Genomic DNA, 21168 nt, shown 5'->3' on the forward strand with positions numbered 1-21168 from the left:
TTAAGTCTGAGATGGCAGCTTTTTTTTTTTAATGTTTAATTGTGGCAAAATACACATAACATAAAATTTACTGTCTACCATTTTTAAGGGTACAGTTCCAGTGTCATGTGTGTTCATGTTGTCAAGCAGCCAGCCTCCTGAACTTTGTCATCTTGCAAAATTGAAACTATCCCCACAAAACATGAACTCCCCACCCAGCCTCCTCCAGGCCCTGGCACCCACTGTTCTACTTTCTGTCTCTCAGTTTGCTGAGAAGTGGGCTCATACAGGATTCGTCTTTTTGTGACTGGCCTCTCTCACTTAGCACAGTGTCCTCTGTGTTCGTCGTTCTCATAGCACATGTCAGAGCGTTGTCCCTTTTCAGGGCTGAATAATATCCCTTTGTGTTGGTAGACCACATTTTGCCATCTGTTCATGCATCGATGGGCACACAGGTTGCTTCTTCCTTTTAGCTGTGTGAACAGTCCTGATGTGATCACTGTGTATTTATTTGTTCAAGGGCCTCTTTCTCTGGGGTGTATCTCCAGGCATGGGACTACTGGATGATGTTGGGTGGCAGCTTTTAACCAATGGTTGTCTCTCCTCCCAGGCGCCTGCAGGAGGAGGACCAGCAGTTCCGAACCTCGTCGCTGCCAGCCATCCCCAATCCTTTCCCGGAGCTCACTGAAACAGGGAGCCCCCCTGAGGTCACGTCCGGCTCCTTACCTCCGAGCCAGAGCCAGAGCCAGGCCCCGGCCCCAGCCCCGGCCCCGGCCCCAGCCCCGGTCCCGGCCCCAGCCCCGGTGAAGCAGGTGGGCAAGCAGGTGAGCAAGCAAGTGAGAGTGCCCTTGGCCCGAGCACAGACTACTGGACTGTGGCGTCGGCAGACATGCTGGCTCATTCCTTTGGGAAGGAGAGAGGGAAATTGTGGAGTCTTTTCTTTTGGTGCTTCTCTTCTTGCAGTTGTACCTGTTGCCTTGTGAGGCTTTTTAATCCATCGACCAAAATTTCCTTTATTAAGTCAGGGATGTATTTCTATGTTTTAGAAGGAGTCTCATAAAAATGATTAAAAAATAACAACAGTTTGCTGCTTGAAAATGCACCTTAGTTTCCTGAGACAGTTTCCCCACCACATTGTCTCCGTGGCCCGGTTGTTGTGGATGAATGAGGTAATAAATGCCAGACCCTCATAGAGGAGCTTCCATATTTCAGTCATCATTTTGACCTGCTCCAGGAGGGAGAATTTTCATTTGACCCAGGAGGTGATGGCTGTCTTTTTAAACTGGTAGTTTTTACATTGAAGTAGGACTGTGCAGTGCATATTATGCAGCCGTCCTCCCCACAGGAGGAAACTGAGGCACAGGGTTTCAGTAACCTGCCCAAGGTCAAATCACCCATCATCAGCTTGTTGGGGATGGGCTTGCGGCTCCATCCCTCCTGGTTGGCAGGGCCTGGGCCAGGGTGGGCCACAGGCTCGGAGGGAGACCCAGGGATATTCTGGTGTGTCAGGGGGTGGTGTGAGTATAGCGTGACTTCCGTGACGACAGGGACATCTCTGTGTGGCAGGCACTGTTCTAAGTGGCTTATGCACTTGTTTACTTGTATGTGCATTTACTTCTCAAAACAGCCCAAAGAGGTAGGTGTAAATGTTATCTGTCTGTAGTTGGGAAACTGAGGCCTAGTTCTAAGTTGGTGGAACTTGGGTGGGATCCAGTGTAAATGGTGGGGCTGGTGCGACCCAGTGTGAGTAAGTGATGAACCTGGGATGCCTAGTCAGTGTGAGTATTAGATTTGGGGTGTCCTCACCTCAGGATCTGGAGCCTCTGGTTTTCACTGGCCCCTTGATGTTCTTTCCTTTCAACAAGAGTGTTTCCAAAGTCCCTTTGCCTTTCCTGCTAGAATTACTCCCTTCTACTCGCTGTACTTTTCCACGTCCGTCGTCCTGCAGGGTGATGTGCCCTGTTCCCTGCAAACCCTCCTGTCCCTTGAGAGGCCAGGGCGGGTGCACTGTTAAGAAGATGTTTCTTCTGATGCTCTCCAGCTGCCGAGCGCTGCCCCCCACCCCCCGACCTCACCCTCCAGAGCAGGCTTCATTGTCCCACCATCAACAGAGAGAGAGGTGAGGGCCCCGTCTGGAGCCAGAGCTGGCCAGGCCGCGGCACTTTGTCACATGCCTGAAGTGCATCTGGGATGTCTGCCTCCCTGGTGACCTTCTGCTTCAAGTAAGGGTCTAGACAAGCTGTCTGTGGATTGGTCCCCGAGGTTGTTTACAAAGTTACTCATCCTAAAATAAGACCATGGAAGTATTATCTGGCACTCACAGCGGCTGGCGAGCCCGCGGGCCTCCACCCCCACGGACAGTCCAACGCTGTGAGCGGAATCAGGAAACCCAGGAATTTCGCCTGCTGTTTTTCTTGGGATTGGTGTTAGTTGCCCATGAGAACATTGTGCTGGTGTCTGTGTTTCTGCCGTGCAAATTCCTCCAGCCCCTGGGGACCGGTAGGCGCAGGAACACGCAGAAAGTAGTGTTCTTCGCTGCTTTTCAGTCGGCTCAGAGGAATGGATGAGTCCCCTCCGCACCAATCTTATGAAAAGCATGTGTCCTTGGTGCTGCAGGGGGTAGTAGCCTGGCCAGGTGGTGTCGGGATCCTGCCTAGCCTAGGACCACGGTAGGCGGAGCTGCTGCTGATGGGCAGGCCCCTTCCTTGCCACGTGCCTGAGGGAAAGAGAAGTCAGATGTCCTTTCTCTTTTCACACAAAGGCAGGGGAAGCCACTGGTCACACTCTCTAGGGCGCAGCCTACAGGCCATGTGTGATGCCAGAGGACTCCGGGTGTACTGTGGCCCCAGGAAAGGCCACCAGTGGCGGGGAAGTGACGGACTGGCCAGACCCTGCAGCCCTGCCCCCACCCCACTGCTAGATTTGGGCTTCCTCCCAGGGCAGGTCAGGGACTGTGTGTGTCATGTGCTCTTGGGCTGTGTCTGGCTGCAGGAAACCGAAGGCCTGATAGGCTCCTGGGGTGAGGAAGTGCACTTCTCTGTGTCTGAGGACCAGGGCAGGAGACCGTGGCCATGGCCAGCCTGGCTCCGGGTTCTGGAACCCAAGTCCTCTCCAACTGGAGGCTGGACACAGGCTGCTCACCTGGGACACCATATCACACACGAGTCTTGGGCCAGGCCCCACAGACATTAAGTGGTAGAGAGGGAAACTGAGGCTTTGTGTGGAGTGGGCTCACCCAGCAGGGCATGGAGTCAGGTCATGGTGCCCAGTGGCAGGGACAGTCACCTTTGGAGAAAGCAGAAGCCACAAGTGAGCGGGCAAGCTGCCTGGTGACCAGGAGGGAGGGCCACGGAGAGAGGGTGGTATGAAAAGTATAGTGATTCCAAATTTCTGAATTCAGGGCACACTGGGAAAACTCATGGGTACTCAAGCGGCATGGTCGGGCGGGTCTTCCAGCCAGTGAAGGTTTCATCAGCCGCCCGGTGACTTGTTACAGCAGGTTTTTCCATTTGTTATGTAAACACAATTAGTCACATATTTTAACCCCATTATTAATAGGGCATAAATATTGTCTTCGCTCCAAATCAGCTCTTCTCTCTTTGCTTAATTTTAAAAATTAATTTTCTGGAAGTGAGTTAATTGCCTCGCATAAGGTTTTGACATGCATTTATTAACGAGCAAAGTTGGGTCTCCTGAGGCTTTGAGAAGATTTAATGAACGAGCCTCGACGTCAGACCATCTTTGGCGAGAAAAGCTACCCGTGGCTGCCAAGTGCAGGTTAATTCCCGCGGGTGCTGGTGTGGAGACGGTGCCGCCTGCTCACCGCCTGGGCCAGAGCTCCGTGGGGCCCATCCTGTAGCCAGACTGTCTTCTTGTCATCTGTGTCCACCCTGCAGCCCTCACCCCACAGGAGCCCAGCCTTGATTCTTAGCCCCTGTGGAGTGCACCCACCCACCTTCTTTGGTGCCTCAGGATCAGAACACATTAGAACCAGGGATTCGGTGAAGCTTAACCTGAGTGCAGGGGACCCCGAGGGGCACCAAGCAGGCGAGTGTCCCCCCTACCCCCACGTTTTAGACTCTCAGGAGAGTCATAGGGTCTTGTCTGGACAGGAGCCTGGAGAGCAGTGCTTGGGCTCCCAGTGGGCCAGAGGAAAAGCTGCTGTCCCGTGATGGTCATTTATGGCCATACCAGAGCAAGGGTCAGCCTGAGACACACATGAGCACGTCCCTGTGGTTTTAGAATATAAAGCGCTCTTTACTCTGCACCCCCCAACTGGCCCCCTTTCTTGCCTTCCTCCCACTGCCTGTTTTCTATGAGTGATGGATGGGTGGACAGCTGCCACCTCCTCACCACCCCCAACGCCCCACCCCTGGAGGGGCCCGGAGTCCACGGGCCAAGGGGATGACTCAGGCGGGGTGTGCTATGTCCCCTCCCAGGGGCCCCTCAGCCCCCATCGCCACCCTCTTCTCTCCGCCCAGCCCTTGCTGAGCCCTGTCTCTCTGCTCCCCATGCCTCCCTCCACACCCGAGGCTCTGGCCCTGCACACGTGGCCCTGCTGGGAGCAGCTGCTGCCGCTCCAGCATGGACTCTGCCTCCTCCCCCACCCTTTGAGAGGGCCCACTGTCTTCCTCTCCTGGAACTTGGAGGGAGGGCTCTCTCTTAAATTCTGCCTCTATTTTTTGGCCACTGCAGCCAATCAGTCATGTGGCTTCCCTGGACAATTTTCTAGAGAAAGAACATAAACCATTTTTGTTGGTTTTTAAGATTACAATATGCAAATGGAACGTTTAGTTACCAACTCTCTGAGGAAGTCAGTTCAACCAAGATTTTTTATTTTCTTTGGCCATCTCTGGGAGGCCCTGCCTCTCCCTTCTCTGAGAGGCCCCTGGCTTGGGGAGCCCAGGGGGCTGCCCCCAGAACCTCAGCTCCAGCCCTGGGGGCTCTGCGCGCCTGTCCCCCTCTGTCAGGGGCTGGTCACTGACACGTTCTCAGCAGCAGCTGTGGCAGCCCCACCCAGAGTCCTGCACCGAGCTTCCAGTTCATCGTCTTCCCCATGGGGGACAGCTATGCTCTGAGCCAAAAAGCACGGCCCTTGAGCCAAAGCGAACGTTCACGTGACACTTCATCACTCATAGGGGATGTGAGCATGACCTCGCCAAGCACATGGAGCCCACACTGACGTGTCTCAGAAACTCCCCATAGAACCACTTTCTCCATGGCCCAGAGACTCCCCCCCAGAACCACTGGGAAAGGTGCCGAGTTGTCCAAGGTCATTTGCAAGGTGGTGAATGCCGTCCCTTTCTTAGATTTCCCTGGGCACACTGCTAGCACCGAGGTGTCTCCACCCTGAATGAGGCCCTTTTCCGTTTATGTTCTAAATTCACCACCCTTCCCAGCTCTCGTGAATGTGTCCTTGTCATGCTGGGGACAGGCTGACAGGACATCTGGTAACACTTTCGGGGCGCTCTTCCCAGAGACCTGCATGCCCTCTGCACGCCCCCAGCAGCCCCAGCTGTAGGACCTGGTCCCAGGAGTCCGAGGGGAGCCTGCAGAGACCATCCAGGCATAGAGCTAGAGGGAGGTCTGAGGAGTCCAGGCAAGAGAGGGAGGTGTGGGTTCCCATGGAGCCTACAGCCCAGCTTTTCTGGTTGGGAGAAAGAGCACATTCGGCAGGAGTGTGAAGCCATGGTCCCCAGGGCCCAGGGTTCCCTTACCAGCGGACAAAGGTCAGTCAGTGGAACCCAGAATGAGGAACAGGCCTGCTGTCAGGAGCTTCTGGAGGAGGAGAGGAACACCGGTCCCAGGGACAACAGGATGGGCCCACGTGATTGACAGGGACCCGACTATGAGCCCACAGGAATTCCTCACAGACTAGGTGATGTGGCTTTTATACTACCTTTGAGCAAGGCGAGGCCCAGAGGACGGCTGCGCACCTGCACTCAGCTCCACCGGGTGGGGGTCTCTGCCCCTCTTTAGTCCGCCCAAGGAGATCTTTTCAAGATGTTTTATTTCTATAGAATACCAGTTTCAAAACCACTCTTGTCAAGACAACAGATCGCACGTGCCGTTCTAGGAAAGTTTAAACGACACAGATGAGCAGATCAAAATTGGTTCTTCAGCTAGCCTGCCTGGTTGGCGCAGAGCGGGCGGGAGGCTGCCACGGGCCTGTCTGTACCTGAGCCCGTCCCCGCCCTGGCCGGTGAGCGCCATTCCGCGGGCTAGTCCGCCCAGGGACTCTGAAGGCATGGCTTGTTTCCAAGAACTAGTTTGTAAGTTATTTTTAGAACTTAACTTTTTTAGAAAGGATTTGCAAAGACTTACATATTTTTGATTCTCACTGAAACCTTGAAATGAAGAGCTTATAAGACAGGTTTTTGTTTTCTGGAGTAGGTTTGAGTCAGTGTAACTAAACAAGACCACGATTGTGATCAGAGCCACGTAAGCACGCGTGGCAGCTCCTGTTACTTTTCTTTGCGTCTCAAAACAGCACCGTTAATGTAGAACAGACCTGGAAATAATCAGAACTACTTTTCTTCACACTGAAACTAACCTAGCCTAACCCTGGTTTTGCCTTGGCTTGACGTGAATTTGATTTCCTCAAAACTTGATAGGCCTGCCTAGTTTGGGACACCCCAGAGTGAAGAGCCTGGTGTGGCTCCTGGGAGGCCGGGGTCCCTCCTGGCAGGGGAGAGCCCCCGTGCTGGATGCCTTGCTGGCAGGAAGGAGGGCCACACCCTGGGTTCAGGTCCCAGCCCCCTCGGGTTCATCTCATTGACCAGATAGGCCATTTTGCTTCCTGAGACTTCTTTGCCTCATATCTTGGGGTGGTTGCGTGGGGGGAGGCGGACTGTGACAGCTGCCTCCAGCGCGAGTTGGGCCCTGGCATGGCCTCTGCAGTTTCAGAACTGGCCCCTCCCCTCCACCTGCCAGGACAGCTGACATTCCTCCTCAAGTTCCCTCCCCTGCCCTCCCCACCCTGCCGGGTCCCAGGCTGGCTCCTCTGGGAGCTTTTACCCCAGGATTCACAGGAGGCTCCAGAGTCACTGAGAGGCCAGCGCATGTCCTCACTTTGAAGTGGTGAGGGTAGAGAACTCAGGCAGAGCTGGCCTGAGAGGTGCCCTAGCTCAGAACCCTCCTGGCTGTTTGGTTTCTGCCCAGAGTTAGCAGGACCCCCTCCTGTGCTCTGCCTGCACCCCCAGGGCGGCTGTCCATCCAGGGCTCTCCCACACTGCGGATGGAACATTACCAGGGGCAGGGAGCCGAGAGAACCCATTTCTGTGTTCACAGGTGACCTGGGCTAAAGCCAAGGGTCTTCTGAATTCAGAGAGTCTGAGCCTGAGGCCGGCCAGCAGGTGTGTTGGGGTGTGAAGCAGGAGCCTACCTGTTGGGACCCAAGACAAACAGCTGGGCTCCCCAGGACGCGGTTTGGGACTGTGGAAGTGATGGAGCTTTAGCCCTGATTTTTACCAAGCTCTTGCCTTTCAGTTTGCTTCTCACTCTGTGCGAGGAGTGTCTGATAGTGACTGCAGAGCTCAGCAGGATAGACGCGCTGTCACCTGAAGGCTTGGTTTCACGTAGGCAACAGTATTGCGCCAGCTGGGGCGGGGGGGGGGGGTGGACGTCCATTCCCCCAGCTCTGAGCAGGTCTCCGCTGTTGACGTCACTTGCTCTTAGTGTCCCTGTCCTACTGTAAAAGGCAGTTAGCCATTGGGTTCCCTTTGCAGTGGGGAAAAGGCCACAAGGGCTGTCAGCTTTTCCTGCTCACTGGTTCCACGCCATCTTATGGGTCGGGAGAGTTGTGTTCTCAGAATAGCAAACCCATTCAGAGTCCAAGCAGCTGTCAGGTCCTGGCTGCCTCCCCCCAACCCAACCCCCCTGACCCTGTGTGCCTGCCATGTTCCCAGATCTGTGTTCCCAGTTGCATCGAGGGCACCCCAGGGGGCAGGCACAGGTGGCTGTCAGCCGTGCCAGGCAGACACCACGTGGCCAGTGTTACAGATTCCCATTTTACAGATAAGGAAACTGAGGCACAGAGTGGGGGTTACTTGACCAGCTTCCCACAGCTCTTTGCTATGAAGCAGCCTGGCTGTAGTGCCCCCTTGGATCCCCCATGCCGGGAGCTTGTCAAGGCAGCTTCGACCTTCATATTTTGAACTCTGTGCTTCCTGTTTATTGCTGACTCTCAGTGCTGCCCCCATGGGGTACATTGAGTTCCCCCTGTGGTCAGTTGCCTGCCTGAGGTCCCACAGCCAGGCAGTGGCCGAGCCGGGCTGGCACTGGGCATCTGCCCTCTTGAGTCCTCCCCATCTGGGCATTACGTGGATCCATATGTTCCCTGGACAGGTTATAGCCTGGAAAACTGTACCCCATAGAGATCTGCTCCCAGGTAACTGAACTGTGGTGGGCAGAGGCCTGGACCTGCCAAGAGAGCCTCTGTGGCCCGTCCTGTGCAGGTGTGCAGGTGCTTGAGCATCTAACTAGGGCGCTGCAGCTGCTCCCAGCAGCCCTCAGCCCAGGCCTGTGCACCAAGCCTGAGATACAGAACTGTAGTTTGCTTCCACAGTGAGGCCCCACTGGCCTGGTGCAAAATGCTCCCTTTAGAACCTCTGGCTTTAAAAGGTATGGTGGCTGGTGGCTGGCTGTTCCAGTAACATTTTCCTTTGTGCCTGTGTTTATTAGAAATACTGTCGCCTGTAGCTCCAAGCCCAGACCCACTAGAGGTTGCTATACATGCAGAGCTTTCTAGGGTTCTGTCTGGGGCGTTTTGTCTGCGGTCAGCAGGCCTGCTGAGTTTGGGGAAGTAGCTGGGCAATGCTGCATCAGGGACAGGGTGGCAGCATGGGGCTCCAGGTCTTGTCTTTGGGCTGTGCGACTCTTTGTTCCTGCCACGGGCCTGCAGCAGTGGCCTTGCTTTCTTGCCCCTAGCCCGGCCTGCTCTGGGAATCAGTGGAGGTGGCCCTGTGACAAAGACATCTCAGCTTTTAATAGCCAAGCTAAATATAGACCGGGGGGGGGGGGCATGGAGCACCATGGAGCACCATCGAGGTCAGGAGGGAGCTCAGAGAACACAGGGTGGCTGAAGAGAGGGTTAAAAACGAGCCATGGCTGGCATGGGCACGAAAGGTGATAAATGGGCTCAAAGATGGAAACTCACTTCACCACTGTTTGAGTTTCCAGGGAAGATGATGCTCGTGATCACAGATCACTCTCTTAGGAACTTGGGAGAGGAGAGAGGGGAGCATGCTGATTCTGTGGTTGGAAGCAAGCCCTGGTGTAGGAGACGTGGTAAATAGTACAGTCAGCACATTATTGTATTATAAGGAACTGAGTGAATCTACTCGTAGTTTTTAAACTTGTTTTTCTTCTATGTTTAAGCAGCTTTAAGAAGTTTTTACCTATAGACCGAAGACATATTTTCTTTGATTAAATTTTGTTTTTATAAACCCCGTCACATCGGCTGTATTTGAATACTTAATGTGTGTTGTAAAAGTATGAATTTCATTGCATAAGATGTAAGCCCTGGAAAAGGGTGTGTGGATTTCTTTAAAAGCGAATGTGAGTTGAAAGCAGGTTCCCCAGCCCTGATGTGGCCCCGGGGTTTCTTTGAGATTGGGGGTGGCTGAGAGGTGGCAGGCAGCAGTGGTGACCGCCCACCTGGAGGGTGGGCCCCAGGCCGCCCAGCCCCCTCTGCTGGGAGCTGGAGACTGACTGAGCATTAACTCCTTCAGGACCGGGAGCTGGAGGAGGGTTGGGGACGGGAACTTTCTCCCTGCGCTGGCCTCTCCTGCCAGACGCCACTCAGTGAAATAAACATCAAAGTGGGCTCTTGGTCAGGAGAACAGAAGAGGACAGAGCACCAGGGTTGGGGCAGTTTGTCAGGACCCCTGAAGTTGCCACTGAAGGCATGAGGCACAGGACACAGATTTCTAAGAGATTTGGCAAAGGGCAGAATTCAGAGAACACACGTGCTTGGGCCCTGAGCACCCAGGGACATCAGCAGGGACTTGTCTGGCGTTTTGGTCCGAGCATTGTGCGGCTGTCCTGTGTGACCACCTCCATCTCAGCAGGCAGCAGGCAGCCTTCTGTGAAGGGGGAGCCCCAGGACGCTTGCCGAGGGCCCAGGGAGGGACCTGATTGGTCTGCCCAGGTGGCTTGATTCCCACCTAGATGCCTGGGCAGCATCTCTGCCTGCCTGGAGACAGCCTGCCCACCGCTCCCCACAGCCAGGAGTGGCCGGTCAGCGGGGAGGGGGCCCAGCCCACCAGGGAGGGTGGGAGAGGCAGGGACAAGCTCCCTTTCAGGAGGCAGCCTGTATTAAAATGCCGTCTTGTTCCTCTGACTGCTTTTTCCAGGCTGTGGAGGTGAGATTTTTTTCAGCATCTCACCTCCCCCCACCAGGGGTGTGTTGCTGGGCAGAGTGTATTTCCCACCCTTCCGTCTCTCCTTGGTGACTCTGCCTGGGAGCCATTCACTTGAGTGGCTTTGGATGGACTGGAAACGAAGCTTGCTTGTCATGTTGTAGGGGCAGAGTCCAAAGAATTTTGTGATTGTGTTTCTACTACACTCTTCTTTCCAGTATTTTAAGTTTCGGCGTATTCGTAGGAACCTTTCTCAACCTCTTCCTAGGCCTTAGTGGACATGAGGTGGGAGGGGTGTGACAAGAAAAGGCAGTGGTGGTGCGCCTGCTACACCCCTGGCCCTGGGCAGGGAGGGCCGGTGGAGCCATGAGAAGTCGGGAATTCTGTGGGATCTGCTCTTCATCTGTCTCAGCAACTGATTCCACTGTGAAATGCTCAACCCCAGCCACCAGCGTACTTGACAGGAGTTCTGCTTCCTAAGACAGACACTGAGAGCCCTGCGTACCTCAGGTCTGGCTGCAGCCTTGTCCTGAGTGTCCCAGGCATGTCAGGAGTGCCATGTTGTGCCCCTGACCATCCAGGTGGGAGGAGGCTGGGGAGGGGGAGCGTGGACAGTGGCCCTCTAAGACCAGCTGCTGGAGAACAGTTATACATCTGTTGGAGCACCGCAGCCTTTATTTTTCCTGGAGTATTTTGTCCAGTTTTTATTTTTTCCTTACGGTAACTCATTTAAAAAATGGAATTAGTTTTCTTAAGATGACCTAGTCCGTCTCTTGAGAAATAGATAAAATACTCTTGTGTTTCCAGTGGCTGTAGTGCCTGAAACCGGGATCCCGAGGGCCAGAGACAAGTCACATTGTGTTAAGTTTTCTTTCTCACAAGTTTGAGTGATAAAAATCTAAAAGTAAAAACAAAAGAAAACCCCTCCTAAGTTACTCATCTGTGAGCACCCCTGTCTGCTGCAGGATGTTAGAATCTTTGGTGAAGACGGGACCTGCAAAGTGGTGGAGATTCCAGTGGACATGACGTCCAGGGACCTGTGCCAGCTGCTGGTGTACAGAAGCCATTGTGTGGATGACAACAGCTGGACCCTGGTGGAGCACCACCCTCACCTGGGGATAGGTAGGGAGCAGCACCTGCGGGTGCTCCGTGTGCAGTCAGACCAAGACCGCTAAGCACGTCACTGCAGCATCCCCTGCCTGCCTGCGCAGCGGGTGTCTGTGTTGTCCTCCACACACTTGCTCTTTGCTTTCTCCTCAGACTTCCCCTTCCTCCCTCCCAGCCCCTCTCCCGGGAGCAGGCACTGAGGGCCCTAGACCAGAAGCCCACACCTCTCTGCTCCTGCCACCCACTCCCTTCCTCGAGCTGAGTGGTCCTCCCCACTCAGCGCCCGCCCTCTGCTCTGTCTCCACGTGTTCCCAGTTGTCACAGTCCCCTTGCTCCATGAGAGCTGACGCTTCTTGCTCTGAGGCACAGTCATTTGCTGGGGTGTTCGTTGACTCTCTCCTTCACTTTCTGTCCACGCCAAGTGGAGAGAAGTCTTCCTGTCCTGCATCTCGGAGCCTCCCCAGCACTCGGGAGAGCGTTAGGGAAAGGCACACATTCCGTTCCGTGTCCACTTCCCCTTCGCTCGTGGTGTCTGTAGGTGGCCAGCCAGCGAGACGGTGTTGCTGCTTGTGAAGGGGCCTAGAAGGTCCTACCATGGCCTCGCCCCCGTCTCACATGATGCTTTTCCTCCCAGAGCGGTGCTTGGAAGACCATGAGCTGGTGGCCAAGGTTGACGGCACCATGGCCGGGGAGAGCAAATTCTTATTCAGGAAGAACTATGGCAAATACGAGTTTTTCAAAAATCCGACGGTGAGTCTTTTGTCTTCGGGTGTGGGGTGCAAGACTCCTGAGGTCTTGCAGGTGGCACTGGGGTTTCACGGGAGCAGATTGTACAGTAACTGAGATTCAGGGGCAGCAGGCAGGTTTGTGCCTCCGAGTTGCCATTAAACGAAGTGCTCTTTGCTCGATACCCAGCTCTGCTGCGGACTATGTGCCTTCACCCTGGCCCGAGGTGAGCGCGCCCTCTCTGGCTGCGATGGGAAGGAAGCAGAGCAGAGTTCTCACTTTGGAACAAATTGGTCAGACACTCAGCAGAATAAGTGTAGCAGATATTACCTTGTGATTATCTGTGGAAGATTGAGCAGAGAAATTAATATCGAGGCATGTGGACTAGTCTCCTGGGTTCTTCTTTGCTCTTCTGGGTTTTTTTGGGGGGGGTGCTTGTCTTGTGAAATATCAGGGTGGGCCTCAGACCTGCCCTGGTGTATGCTCCTGCCCAAGTCCTGAGGCAGAGCCGTGTGCCCTGGGGAGAAGACCCACTCCAGCTCTGATGGTCTCATTACTTTTTATTTGGAAGTAAGAAATGTGCTAAGGATTTTGGAGGATGCACTAGGAATGCCTTGTGCACGTGACCGTGCTCATCTCTGAGTTTCAAGAGCTGTCTGTCTTATGCCGTGACTTGGGTTGCAGGCTGGGACCGTGGCAGCCCTCTGCCTCAGTGGCACTGAGATGTGAGCTCAGGTTCACAGGAGAGCTGCTCCAGGTGGGGCCTCCTGAAGCAGGCGCTCCCACCGAGAGACAGGGAATGAAAGGGCCGTCGTCATAACACAAGTGGACATAACTGTTGCTATAGGGTGTGGTCAGACCTGGCACACCTGTAAGCGTGCCCTTCCCCACCTCAGACCTAACCTTTGCATGTCTGTTTTTCCATTTCTGTAGAATTTCTTCCCAGACCAGATGGTTACCTGGTGCCAGCAGGCGAATGGTGGTCAGACCCAGCTCCTGCAGGTACTGGGCACCCGGGCCACAGGGTCCTGGACGGAAGTCCTCCCTTGAGCTGCCACGGCGGCCTTGCAAACACTTGGAGCAACTTCATTCTTAATCATGGATCAGCCTTAGAGAACAGGCCCCTGTAAACAGGAAAACTCACCTGGCTCAGAGGCAGCCCGGCGGAGGGCAGGATAGAGAGGCTGTGGTTTCTGCTGCTCACCTCAGGGCACCAATATGACACTTGTCTCAGTTGCCTGCCTGCTTTGTAAAGTCTGCCTAGAAAATGTGGCCTCTGCCCATACCCCTTGCAGTGAAGGGAACACTACAGGTCTCTGTACGCTTGCTGCTGGTTGATGCTGTTCCAGTGAAGTCGGGAACAGAAAAGGGAGTTTACTGCTGCCTTAAATATGTGTATTTATAGTGTGTTAAGTGACAGACAAACCCATCAACTAAGGCAGCCACGCTGCAGAGCCACCGAGTGAGAGAAGCTACTAAAGGCAGTTCCTACAGAATACAGCCCAGCCCTCTTTTTCCCCTGGTTGGTCACCATGTTCCTCTCTGCCCCTGAGCTGGAGCCTCAGGGCTCGTCCCGGGCCTCCCGGGGCCCTCCTGACCACAGGCCACAGTGCTGGGCAGGCGTCCTCCACATTCACTGGTCATGGCCCGTGCATGGCCATGGCAAGTTGGCTAATGGCTGCTTTAGCTGCCTGATCTGGGTGGCTCATGTGTTCCAGAGGGTGCACGGCTGTCTCAGACTCCACCCAGGAGGTCTGGCCCAGACACATAGCACTGTCCAGGTGTCCCGTCTCACTTGCGGGAGGAGCGTGTCCCCTCAGTCCAGCACCTCCCCAGAGGCTCTCGGCCTCCCTTTCCCATGGGAAGCACGCTGGGACAGTGGGCTGTCACAGGGGCTCCCTGGAGAGGTGGTGTGCAGACAGACAGACTTCAGGGGAGTGACGGTGAGGTGCTTCCTTCCGCCTGCGCTCTGCTGATGGGACAGTCTGTGGGCAACTAGACTAAAGGGCAGGCCCTGCACTGTCCTGTCTCATAAGGAAATGGGGGCCTTGTGCTTTGTGTCCCTGTTGGAAAGGTCCATTTAAATACTAACTCTGTCCTGTCCACACCAATTCAGATGGAATGTTTAAGACTTTAGAAATGAAGTGCATTTGAAAATTCCCAGTTTGCCCCCCAAAAGAGTATTTAATCCTTCAGAAGATGTCAGAATGTCAGGGATGCTGATCACACATCTGCTTTAATCATTTTACATCAACACACCTAACTTCTAACACTTGCCCTTCAACAGAATTTCCTGAACACCAGCAGCTGCCCTGAGATCCAGGGGTTCCTGCACGTGAAGGAGCTGGGGCGTAAGTCCTGGAAGAAGATGTACCTGTGTCTGCGCAGGTCTGGCCTCTACTGCTCCACCAAGGGGTCTTCCAAGGTGAGCTCAGAGCCCCCACCCGCTGGGCACACCAGGTGGCAGGGTGCAGAGTGGGTGGGGCTTTGCTTTTAGTGCTCCCTGAGCTCCTCCCAGCTCCTAACTACCCGTGGAACAGCTAAGACACCAGGTGATCACAGACCTAGGAGCCTGCAGGCTGAACCCCCCCCCACCTCAGGGCCCATCCAGCCAGGATGATAGATTAGTTCCATCCTAAGGCAGTCTACTCCCTGCTGTTAGAGATAGTTTAAGGAATAAAATGCCATTCTGCATATATTCCCAGTGGGAAGAGGGGAAGAGAGGTGGAGGCAGCCACCAGGCCCAAAGAAAGTTGTGGCCTCACAGGCTTCCCTCGCTTGTGTCTCCTTGGGTCTTTGCCCCTCTTAGCTGCTCTTCTAGTAATGTCCGTGGCCACCCAGCCCAGCTGACCTTGGTCGTGTGTTTACCCCTAAGAGCTGAGGTCTCTGCTCTCGCCTGGAGGGAGAGGGAGGTTTGAGTGGGACCCCCAATGAGGGTGCTGAGCATCAGGCTAATTTCCTGCTACTCCAAGGGCAGCAGGTGGGGCTCTTTCCTCTGCAGAGGGAGCGTCTCCCAGCTGATGCAGGTGGGGCAGGTAATTTCCCCATCTCCTAGCTCTGGTGTGTGGCTCACGCACCATCCTCGTAGATGCTGAACCCAGGGACCTCTGTGGCCAGAGCAGGAGGCAGAGCTCAGTTGGAGAGGGGACCGGGCGGGGATGGGGTGAGCCATCAGGAAAACTGCAGACACAGGTAGCGTCTGACACACAACAGAGGGAGGTAGGAGGGAGGTAGGATAGGACCTGCTGCTGAGCCTCTGCTCTTTAGTTTGACCTAGGGTTTCAGATTTCTCCCCTTTGTCCTTTAAATATTTGGTTTCCGAGTGTCAGATACGTTCTAGCAGTCTTACCTCTGAGAATTGGGAGGGGTTTTGGTGGGGGCAGGGCGACTTTGGTTTTAGCTTAGTGATTCTTTTACACATGGTTATGATCTGTGGAATGTAAGGGGGGATGCCCTGAAAGCCGCACAGACTGCCCTCTGTTGGCGAGGACAGGAAACTTCCGCCTGGGCTGGGCGGGACAAGTGCTCCCAGTTAAAACGGACGCCTTTTCACAGGAGCCCAGACACTTGCAGCTGCTGGCGGACCTGGAGGACTGCAGCGTCTTCTCCGTGTTCTCGGGCAAGAAGCAGTACAGCATCCCAACGGACTTTGGCTTCTGCATCAAGGTATCCCCCCAGCCCTGGCCAAACCCTGCCAGCTAATAAGCAGCAGCCTCTGGCGACTTTGGAATTGAGACTGTACATTGTTCCTCGCTTGCTGCTTTTTTTAAAAAAAAGCGGTGATACGGTTTCACACTGGATTGATTCATTAGTGTATAGATATTTCCTGTGTGTTACGACATGTCCGTCCTTGAGTCGCTTGGAGGCCCAGAGGAGGGTGTGGTGGTTAAAAGGGGTCCCTGTTGGGACGCCCAGCAATTGCCTGTTGTGTGCAGGACTCAGCCCTACCCGAGCCTGGGGCGAGTTTCTGGTTCGCTCCCTGCCGCTCACCTCAGCTTCTTTTCCCTCCTTTAGCCAAACAAAGTCCTGCAGGACACAAAGGAGCTGCGGGTGCTGTGCGCAGAGGACGAGCAGGGCCGCACGTGCTGGATGACCGCCTTCCGCCTGCTCAAGGTACCTGCCCGCGTTCCCTGGGAGTCGTGCCACCTGGCTCTGTTCCGTCCGGGGTCTGAGATGAGTTGTTGTTACCCATCTTTCACATGGGGTCTTGGGAGCTGCTCCCAGAAGCTTCACAGGGGGAAGGGTGGTCTGTTGCGGACCTGGGCACTGTAGCACCTAGGGTTGGTGTGGGCCCCGTGCGCTGTGGGGCACTTACAGGGCCCTGGTCTCTCCCCTTGATGCTGTGGCACCCCCACCAGGTGAGCCAGCCCCATGTGCCTCTGGACATTACCAGTGTGCCTGGGGTATGAGGGGCAGGGAAAGGCCCCAGCGGACAAGGTCTGGGTTAGAGGGAAAGGAATAGAAAGATGAGGGCCAGGAAATGGGACAGCGAGGAATTCGCAGAGGGTTAATCATTTTTGTGATTGACCATCAGACTCCAGGCTCCTGAAAAGTTGGCCCTGAGGGACACTTGAGGAGTGGTACAGCCAGTGTAGTGGCCCAGGAGAAAAGCTGTCTCCTGGCAATAAGTCCCAGGGGATGTTTATTGTGTGGGACTTCACGTGGGATCATCCCTAGATAGCAGCTTCACAGTAATTGCCATGTGGAGTCCCCACGGCTCTTCAGTAACAGCCAAGCTCGTGCTGGTGGAACCCTTCACTTTCCACTTCCACAAACGCGGCTTCATGCACCCATGTGCGCCACGTGTCCACAGTCACTTGTACTTATAAAGTCCACTCGAGGTGCAACTTAATCAAGAGGAACGTGGCTCTGGAGGAGAGTTTGTTCTCTGACCTGTGGCCAACACAGGGTGTGGCCCAGGAATCTCGCGGCTAAACCCTCAGCCCTCCTGCCGCTTCCAGTTGGGCTGAGACTCCAGGGGGATTCACTTAGAGAAACAGAGACCCAGGGGGAGGCTCAGCACAGACTCCTGGGAGGACACAGGACAGGAGCACCAAGCGCGGGCTTCCCTGTACCTCTCTGTCCCAGAACCTTGTCCTGTGTTGTTTTTGCTGCTGACAAAACCAAAGAGAACGAAAGTTACAGTTTTACTGTTTCGTAGACGTGTTAGCGCTGAGATGAGAGGTTATACTCCTTTACAGGCTAGATTTGAATCTAAATGTCCGTCAGTGGGGCTGTTTAGGGGGTTACAGGATGTCCACTCATAGGAATACCCCGCAGCCAGATGGAATGAGCCAGCTCTCTGGGCCCCCTTGTGGAAAGCAGGGTGTATCGGCAGAGGAAGTTGGGCAGTGTGTAGCGTGCTCTGTGGGGGAGGGGGAGGGAAGCCTTGTGTTTCTGTAACGCGGAGACACTGTACAGACTGTGAGAGAAAATGAAGATTGGGGGCGAGAAGAGCGGCCGTGCAAAGTGAGCAGATGTGGGAGGGAAACCGTTAAGTTTTATATACTTGTATGTTTTGGGGGTCTGTGTATCTATAATCTATTTTGGGAAAAGGGAAAAACAGTGAAACAGGGGTGGTGGCTGGCTCCATGGGGCCCAGGCTCCCCAGGCATGGGGCACTGACTCTGGCTCCCCTGCAGTATGGAATGACCCTGTACCAGAACTACAGGCTCCCCCAGCAGAGGAAGAACTTTCTGGCAGCCTTCTCCAGCTCCTCGGTAAGTGGACCTACCGCCTTCAGAGCCAGGGTCCCAGTCAGCACAGGGACCTCCCGCATCTCATTCAGGCAGGGTTGCTGGGGGAGCTGCAGGGCGAGTATGTGCGTTTCAGAGAAGCTAGCCTGTCCCCTGCATTCCATGTCCCGGGGCTGCTCCTGTCGGCTCAGCAGAGGGACGGCTGGGAGCAGCTCCTTGGCCAGCCCTGCCCTGTCCCACAGCCCCCAGATGGTTTAGGTAGATGCTCTACTTAGTGCTCAGATGGTCAACAGCAGCCCAAACTCCACCAAGGGGCTGCCTGCACTCCTGTGCCTTCCTTTGTTCTGGCCCTGAGACCTTGGTTGCCTTTGACCATTGCACGGCCATTCCCTCGAGTCCTTCGCTGGTGAGGTGGAGATCAGAGTGAGTCTGCTGGTTCTCAAGACTCAACTAACTTACTAAAGGCACAGAAAACTCATCCTCACAAAATACCATCATGAGGACGTTCGGTGTCTATTCTTAGGACCTCTGTTACTTTATGCCACACCCTGCACCAGCATGCCTGGGAGGGACGGTGGCTGCTGCAACTGGGCACCCCAACATTCCCATTGTTCTGCTACGTCTCAGTGCAGTCAGGGCCCTGGGGCACTGCGGGGCCCAATCCTGCAGGCACCAGCAGCCTCACATCCACCTTGGAACACCCAAGAGAGGATGGGATGTGTCTTAGTCTTAAGAGAAACAAAAGTTATTTTTAGCTCAAGGGCACCTGAATTTTTCACCGGAACCTCAGAGTTGGGACCTGGAGGTGTTCCCACCACCCTCCCCTGGCCAGCCGTCTAGGACTGTTTTGTGCTGAGATTCCATGTGCTGCTCTGGCTGCTTCCCTACATTTCAAAGTCTGTGGCCTTCCCTTCCAGCGCAGTGTCTCTGAAAACTCCCTCGTGGCCATGGATTTCTCTGGGCAGACAGGAAGGGTGATCGACAATCCTGATGAAGCCCAGAGCGCAGCCCTGGAGGAAGGGCACGCCTGGAGGGTAAGGCCACAGCCACTGGGACTGGCTCCCTCCCAGGGGCACCTCTGCCACTAGTCTGCTCCAGGACAGTGGCTCCGTGGCTGTTGGCAAAGAGGCGAGGTGTTGGAGAGGGAGGGTGGCATCGAATTTTCAACTGGGAGAAGCAGTTGGCACTGCTGGCTCCTCCATGTTCCCTGTCCCCTCCCCCCTGACCCGTCCCTTGGACTCCAGAGGAAGGAAGAGTATAGGAGCAGGGGCATCATGGTCCACGCACAGAACTGTCCCTGCTAAGGGACATGGAGCCTGTGTCTCATGGCTCCAGCATTAGCTAGCCCCGTGGCTCGAACAGTCCTTAACCCTGAGGCTCAAGTTCCTACTCTCCAGATGGAAGACTGTCACTCAGCTTCCAGGTTTTTCTGACTAAAGACAAAGCCCAAAACAGGAACCTGCAGCTCCGGCTCTAAAGTGCTCCCTGGACTTGAGTTCGGGGCTTGCAGAAGGAGGTGTGTGTCCCCCCATGGCGTTCTGGGAAGCAGCTCAGATCCACCCAAGTGCCATGGGAGCCTGTGCTTGTCTGTTAAGATTTATCCAGCTCCCCTTCATAGCCAGTGTGGGAAGCAGGAGCCTCAGAGCCGGACCATCAGGAACCCCCGGTGCTTCTAGTTCTAATGACTGTAACCTGAAGCTCCCTGTTCTCTGTGGGCAGATGGGGCTGGGGCTCAGGCCAGCGCTCCATGAGCCGGAGTGCTGTCCCCCAGGCAGGGTGTCCTGAGGCATGTGCACAGGGGCTTGTGGGTTGTGCCGCCTGCTGGCAGCAGTAAGGCACCTTCCTTTTGCAGAGACGGAGCACTCGCATGAACGTGCTGGGGAGCCAGAGTCCCCTCCCCCACCCTTCCCTCAACACCGGTAAGTGTGCCCCACTCCCACTGTCCTGAGCTCTCCAGGGGCCCCGCCATGGGAATGGGACCTGGCCCATCACGAGTCTGCCATGTGTCTCAGGCAGCCACTGCTCAGGGGCTGGGACCCACCCCTCTGCTCCCTCCACAGTGATCCACAAGAGCCAGCACTGGTTCCATGGCAGGATCTCCCGAGAGGAGTCACACCGGATCATCAAGCAGCAGGGGCTGGTGGATGGGTGAGAACGCGGGGCAGGGCATGTCTGCCGGGTTCGCTTTGCGCTGCATGGGCATGCGGTCCGGTCAGGGCCTCTGAGCATCCTGACAGGTGGTGGTGAGATCCCGTTGTGCAGAGAAGGGTGCTTGGGGGTGGGAGTGTCACACATGCTTCTCCACCAGTAAGTGTCTCCATTTTTGCTTATGTGCTGTGACCTTTCTGCGTGTGCTGAAAGGGACAGAGGAACACATTCGTCATTGAATTAGGCTCTGGGCAAATGCCAACAACAGTATTGCCCATACCTTTTTTTTTTATCGTCACCTGAGGATATTTTTTTCCATTGCTTTTCAGAGAGAGTAGAAGAGAGAGACATCGATGTGAGAGACACATCGACTGGTTGCCTCCCGCACACGCCCCAACCAGGGGCGGGGAGCAAACCCCAACTGAGGTATGTGCCCCTTGACTGGGAATCAAATCCTGCAGTGTGAGGGCTGACGCTCTACCACTGAGCCACGCTGGCCAGGGTGCCCATACCTTCCATGTGTGCATTATGTCAGCGTTGGTGGTGCCTCAGGAGCCCCTGGTCCTTGCTGTGGAAAGTGACATTCACAGCCCGGGTGTGCAGGTGCCGGTGCCATAGAGGCCACCTGAATGCTAAAGCACTTCAGGCACCATGGCTACAAGGGAAGTGTGTCCTCACACTGTGTGCAGATGTGTGCATGTCCGTGCATGTGTGTGTGCAAACACAGGTATGTACATCGAGTCTGGACTTTTAAATAACAGCAGCTGTCTCCCATTCACAGGCTCTTTCTGCTGCGCGACAGCCAGAGCAATCCAAAGGCCTATGTGCTCACGCTGTGCCATCACCAGAAGATTAAAAACTTCCAGATCTTGCCCGTAAGTACTGATATTGTCATTCTAACCCCCCATCTCTGCTTCCTGGTTTTATTTTTAATGCAATTTTCAAGTTACAAACTCACCAGACTACAGATTATTAACTATTAGGCCCAAGCTCACAGGTGAGAGACTTTCAAGGGCTTCTTGAGAGGTTTGTTCTTTGGAAAGAGGACCAGCATTTCCCTGGTGATGACATTGATACGGTGCCCTGTGCCGACTGGGTCCCCGTTCTGTCGCTGCAGTGTGGCCTCTGACCCGGAAGTGTTCTTGTGTCTC

At 54.9% G+C, this 21168-nt stretch overlaps 1 protein-coding gene across 8 annotated transcripts in view; it reads left to right on the forward strand.

Moving 5' to 3' along the window:
• Positions 1-21168, forward strand: part of GRB10 (growth factor receptor bound protein 10) — a 107720-nt gene that overhangs the window by 83252 nt on the left and 3300 nt on the right. For all 8 annotated transcript variants that reach the window (XM_081147808.1, XM_081147810.1, XM_081147815.1 and 5 more), the window contains 12 exons: positions 590-803; positions 11306-11462; positions 12082-12197; positions 13107-13175; positions 14461-14598; positions 15729-15839; positions 16188-16286; positions 17816-17893; positions 18787-18903; positions 19722-19788; positions 19930-20017; positions 20799-20892. In XM_081147808.1, coding sequence (XP_081003934.1) covers positions 590-803; positions 11306-11462; positions 12082-12197; positions 13107-13175; positions 14461-14598; positions 15729-15839; positions 16188-16286; positions 17816-17893; positions 18787-18903; positions 19722-19788; positions 19930-20017; positions 20799-20892 — 1348 coding nt within the window. The remainder of the gene's footprint in view (positions 1-589; positions 804-11305; positions 11463-12081; positions 12198-13106; positions 13176-14460; positions 14599-15728; positions 15840-16187; positions 16287-17815; positions 17894-18786; positions 18904-19721; positions 19789-19929; positions 20018-20798; positions 20893-21168) is intronic.

The sequence above is a fragment of the Miniopterus schreibersii genome, assembly GCF_964146895.1.
Source record: "Miniopterus schreibersii genome assembly, chromosome: 9".
Classification (NCBI taxonomy): domain Eukaryota; kingdom Metazoa; phylum Chordata; class Mammalia; order Chiroptera; family Miniopteridae; genus Miniopterus; species Miniopterus schreibersii.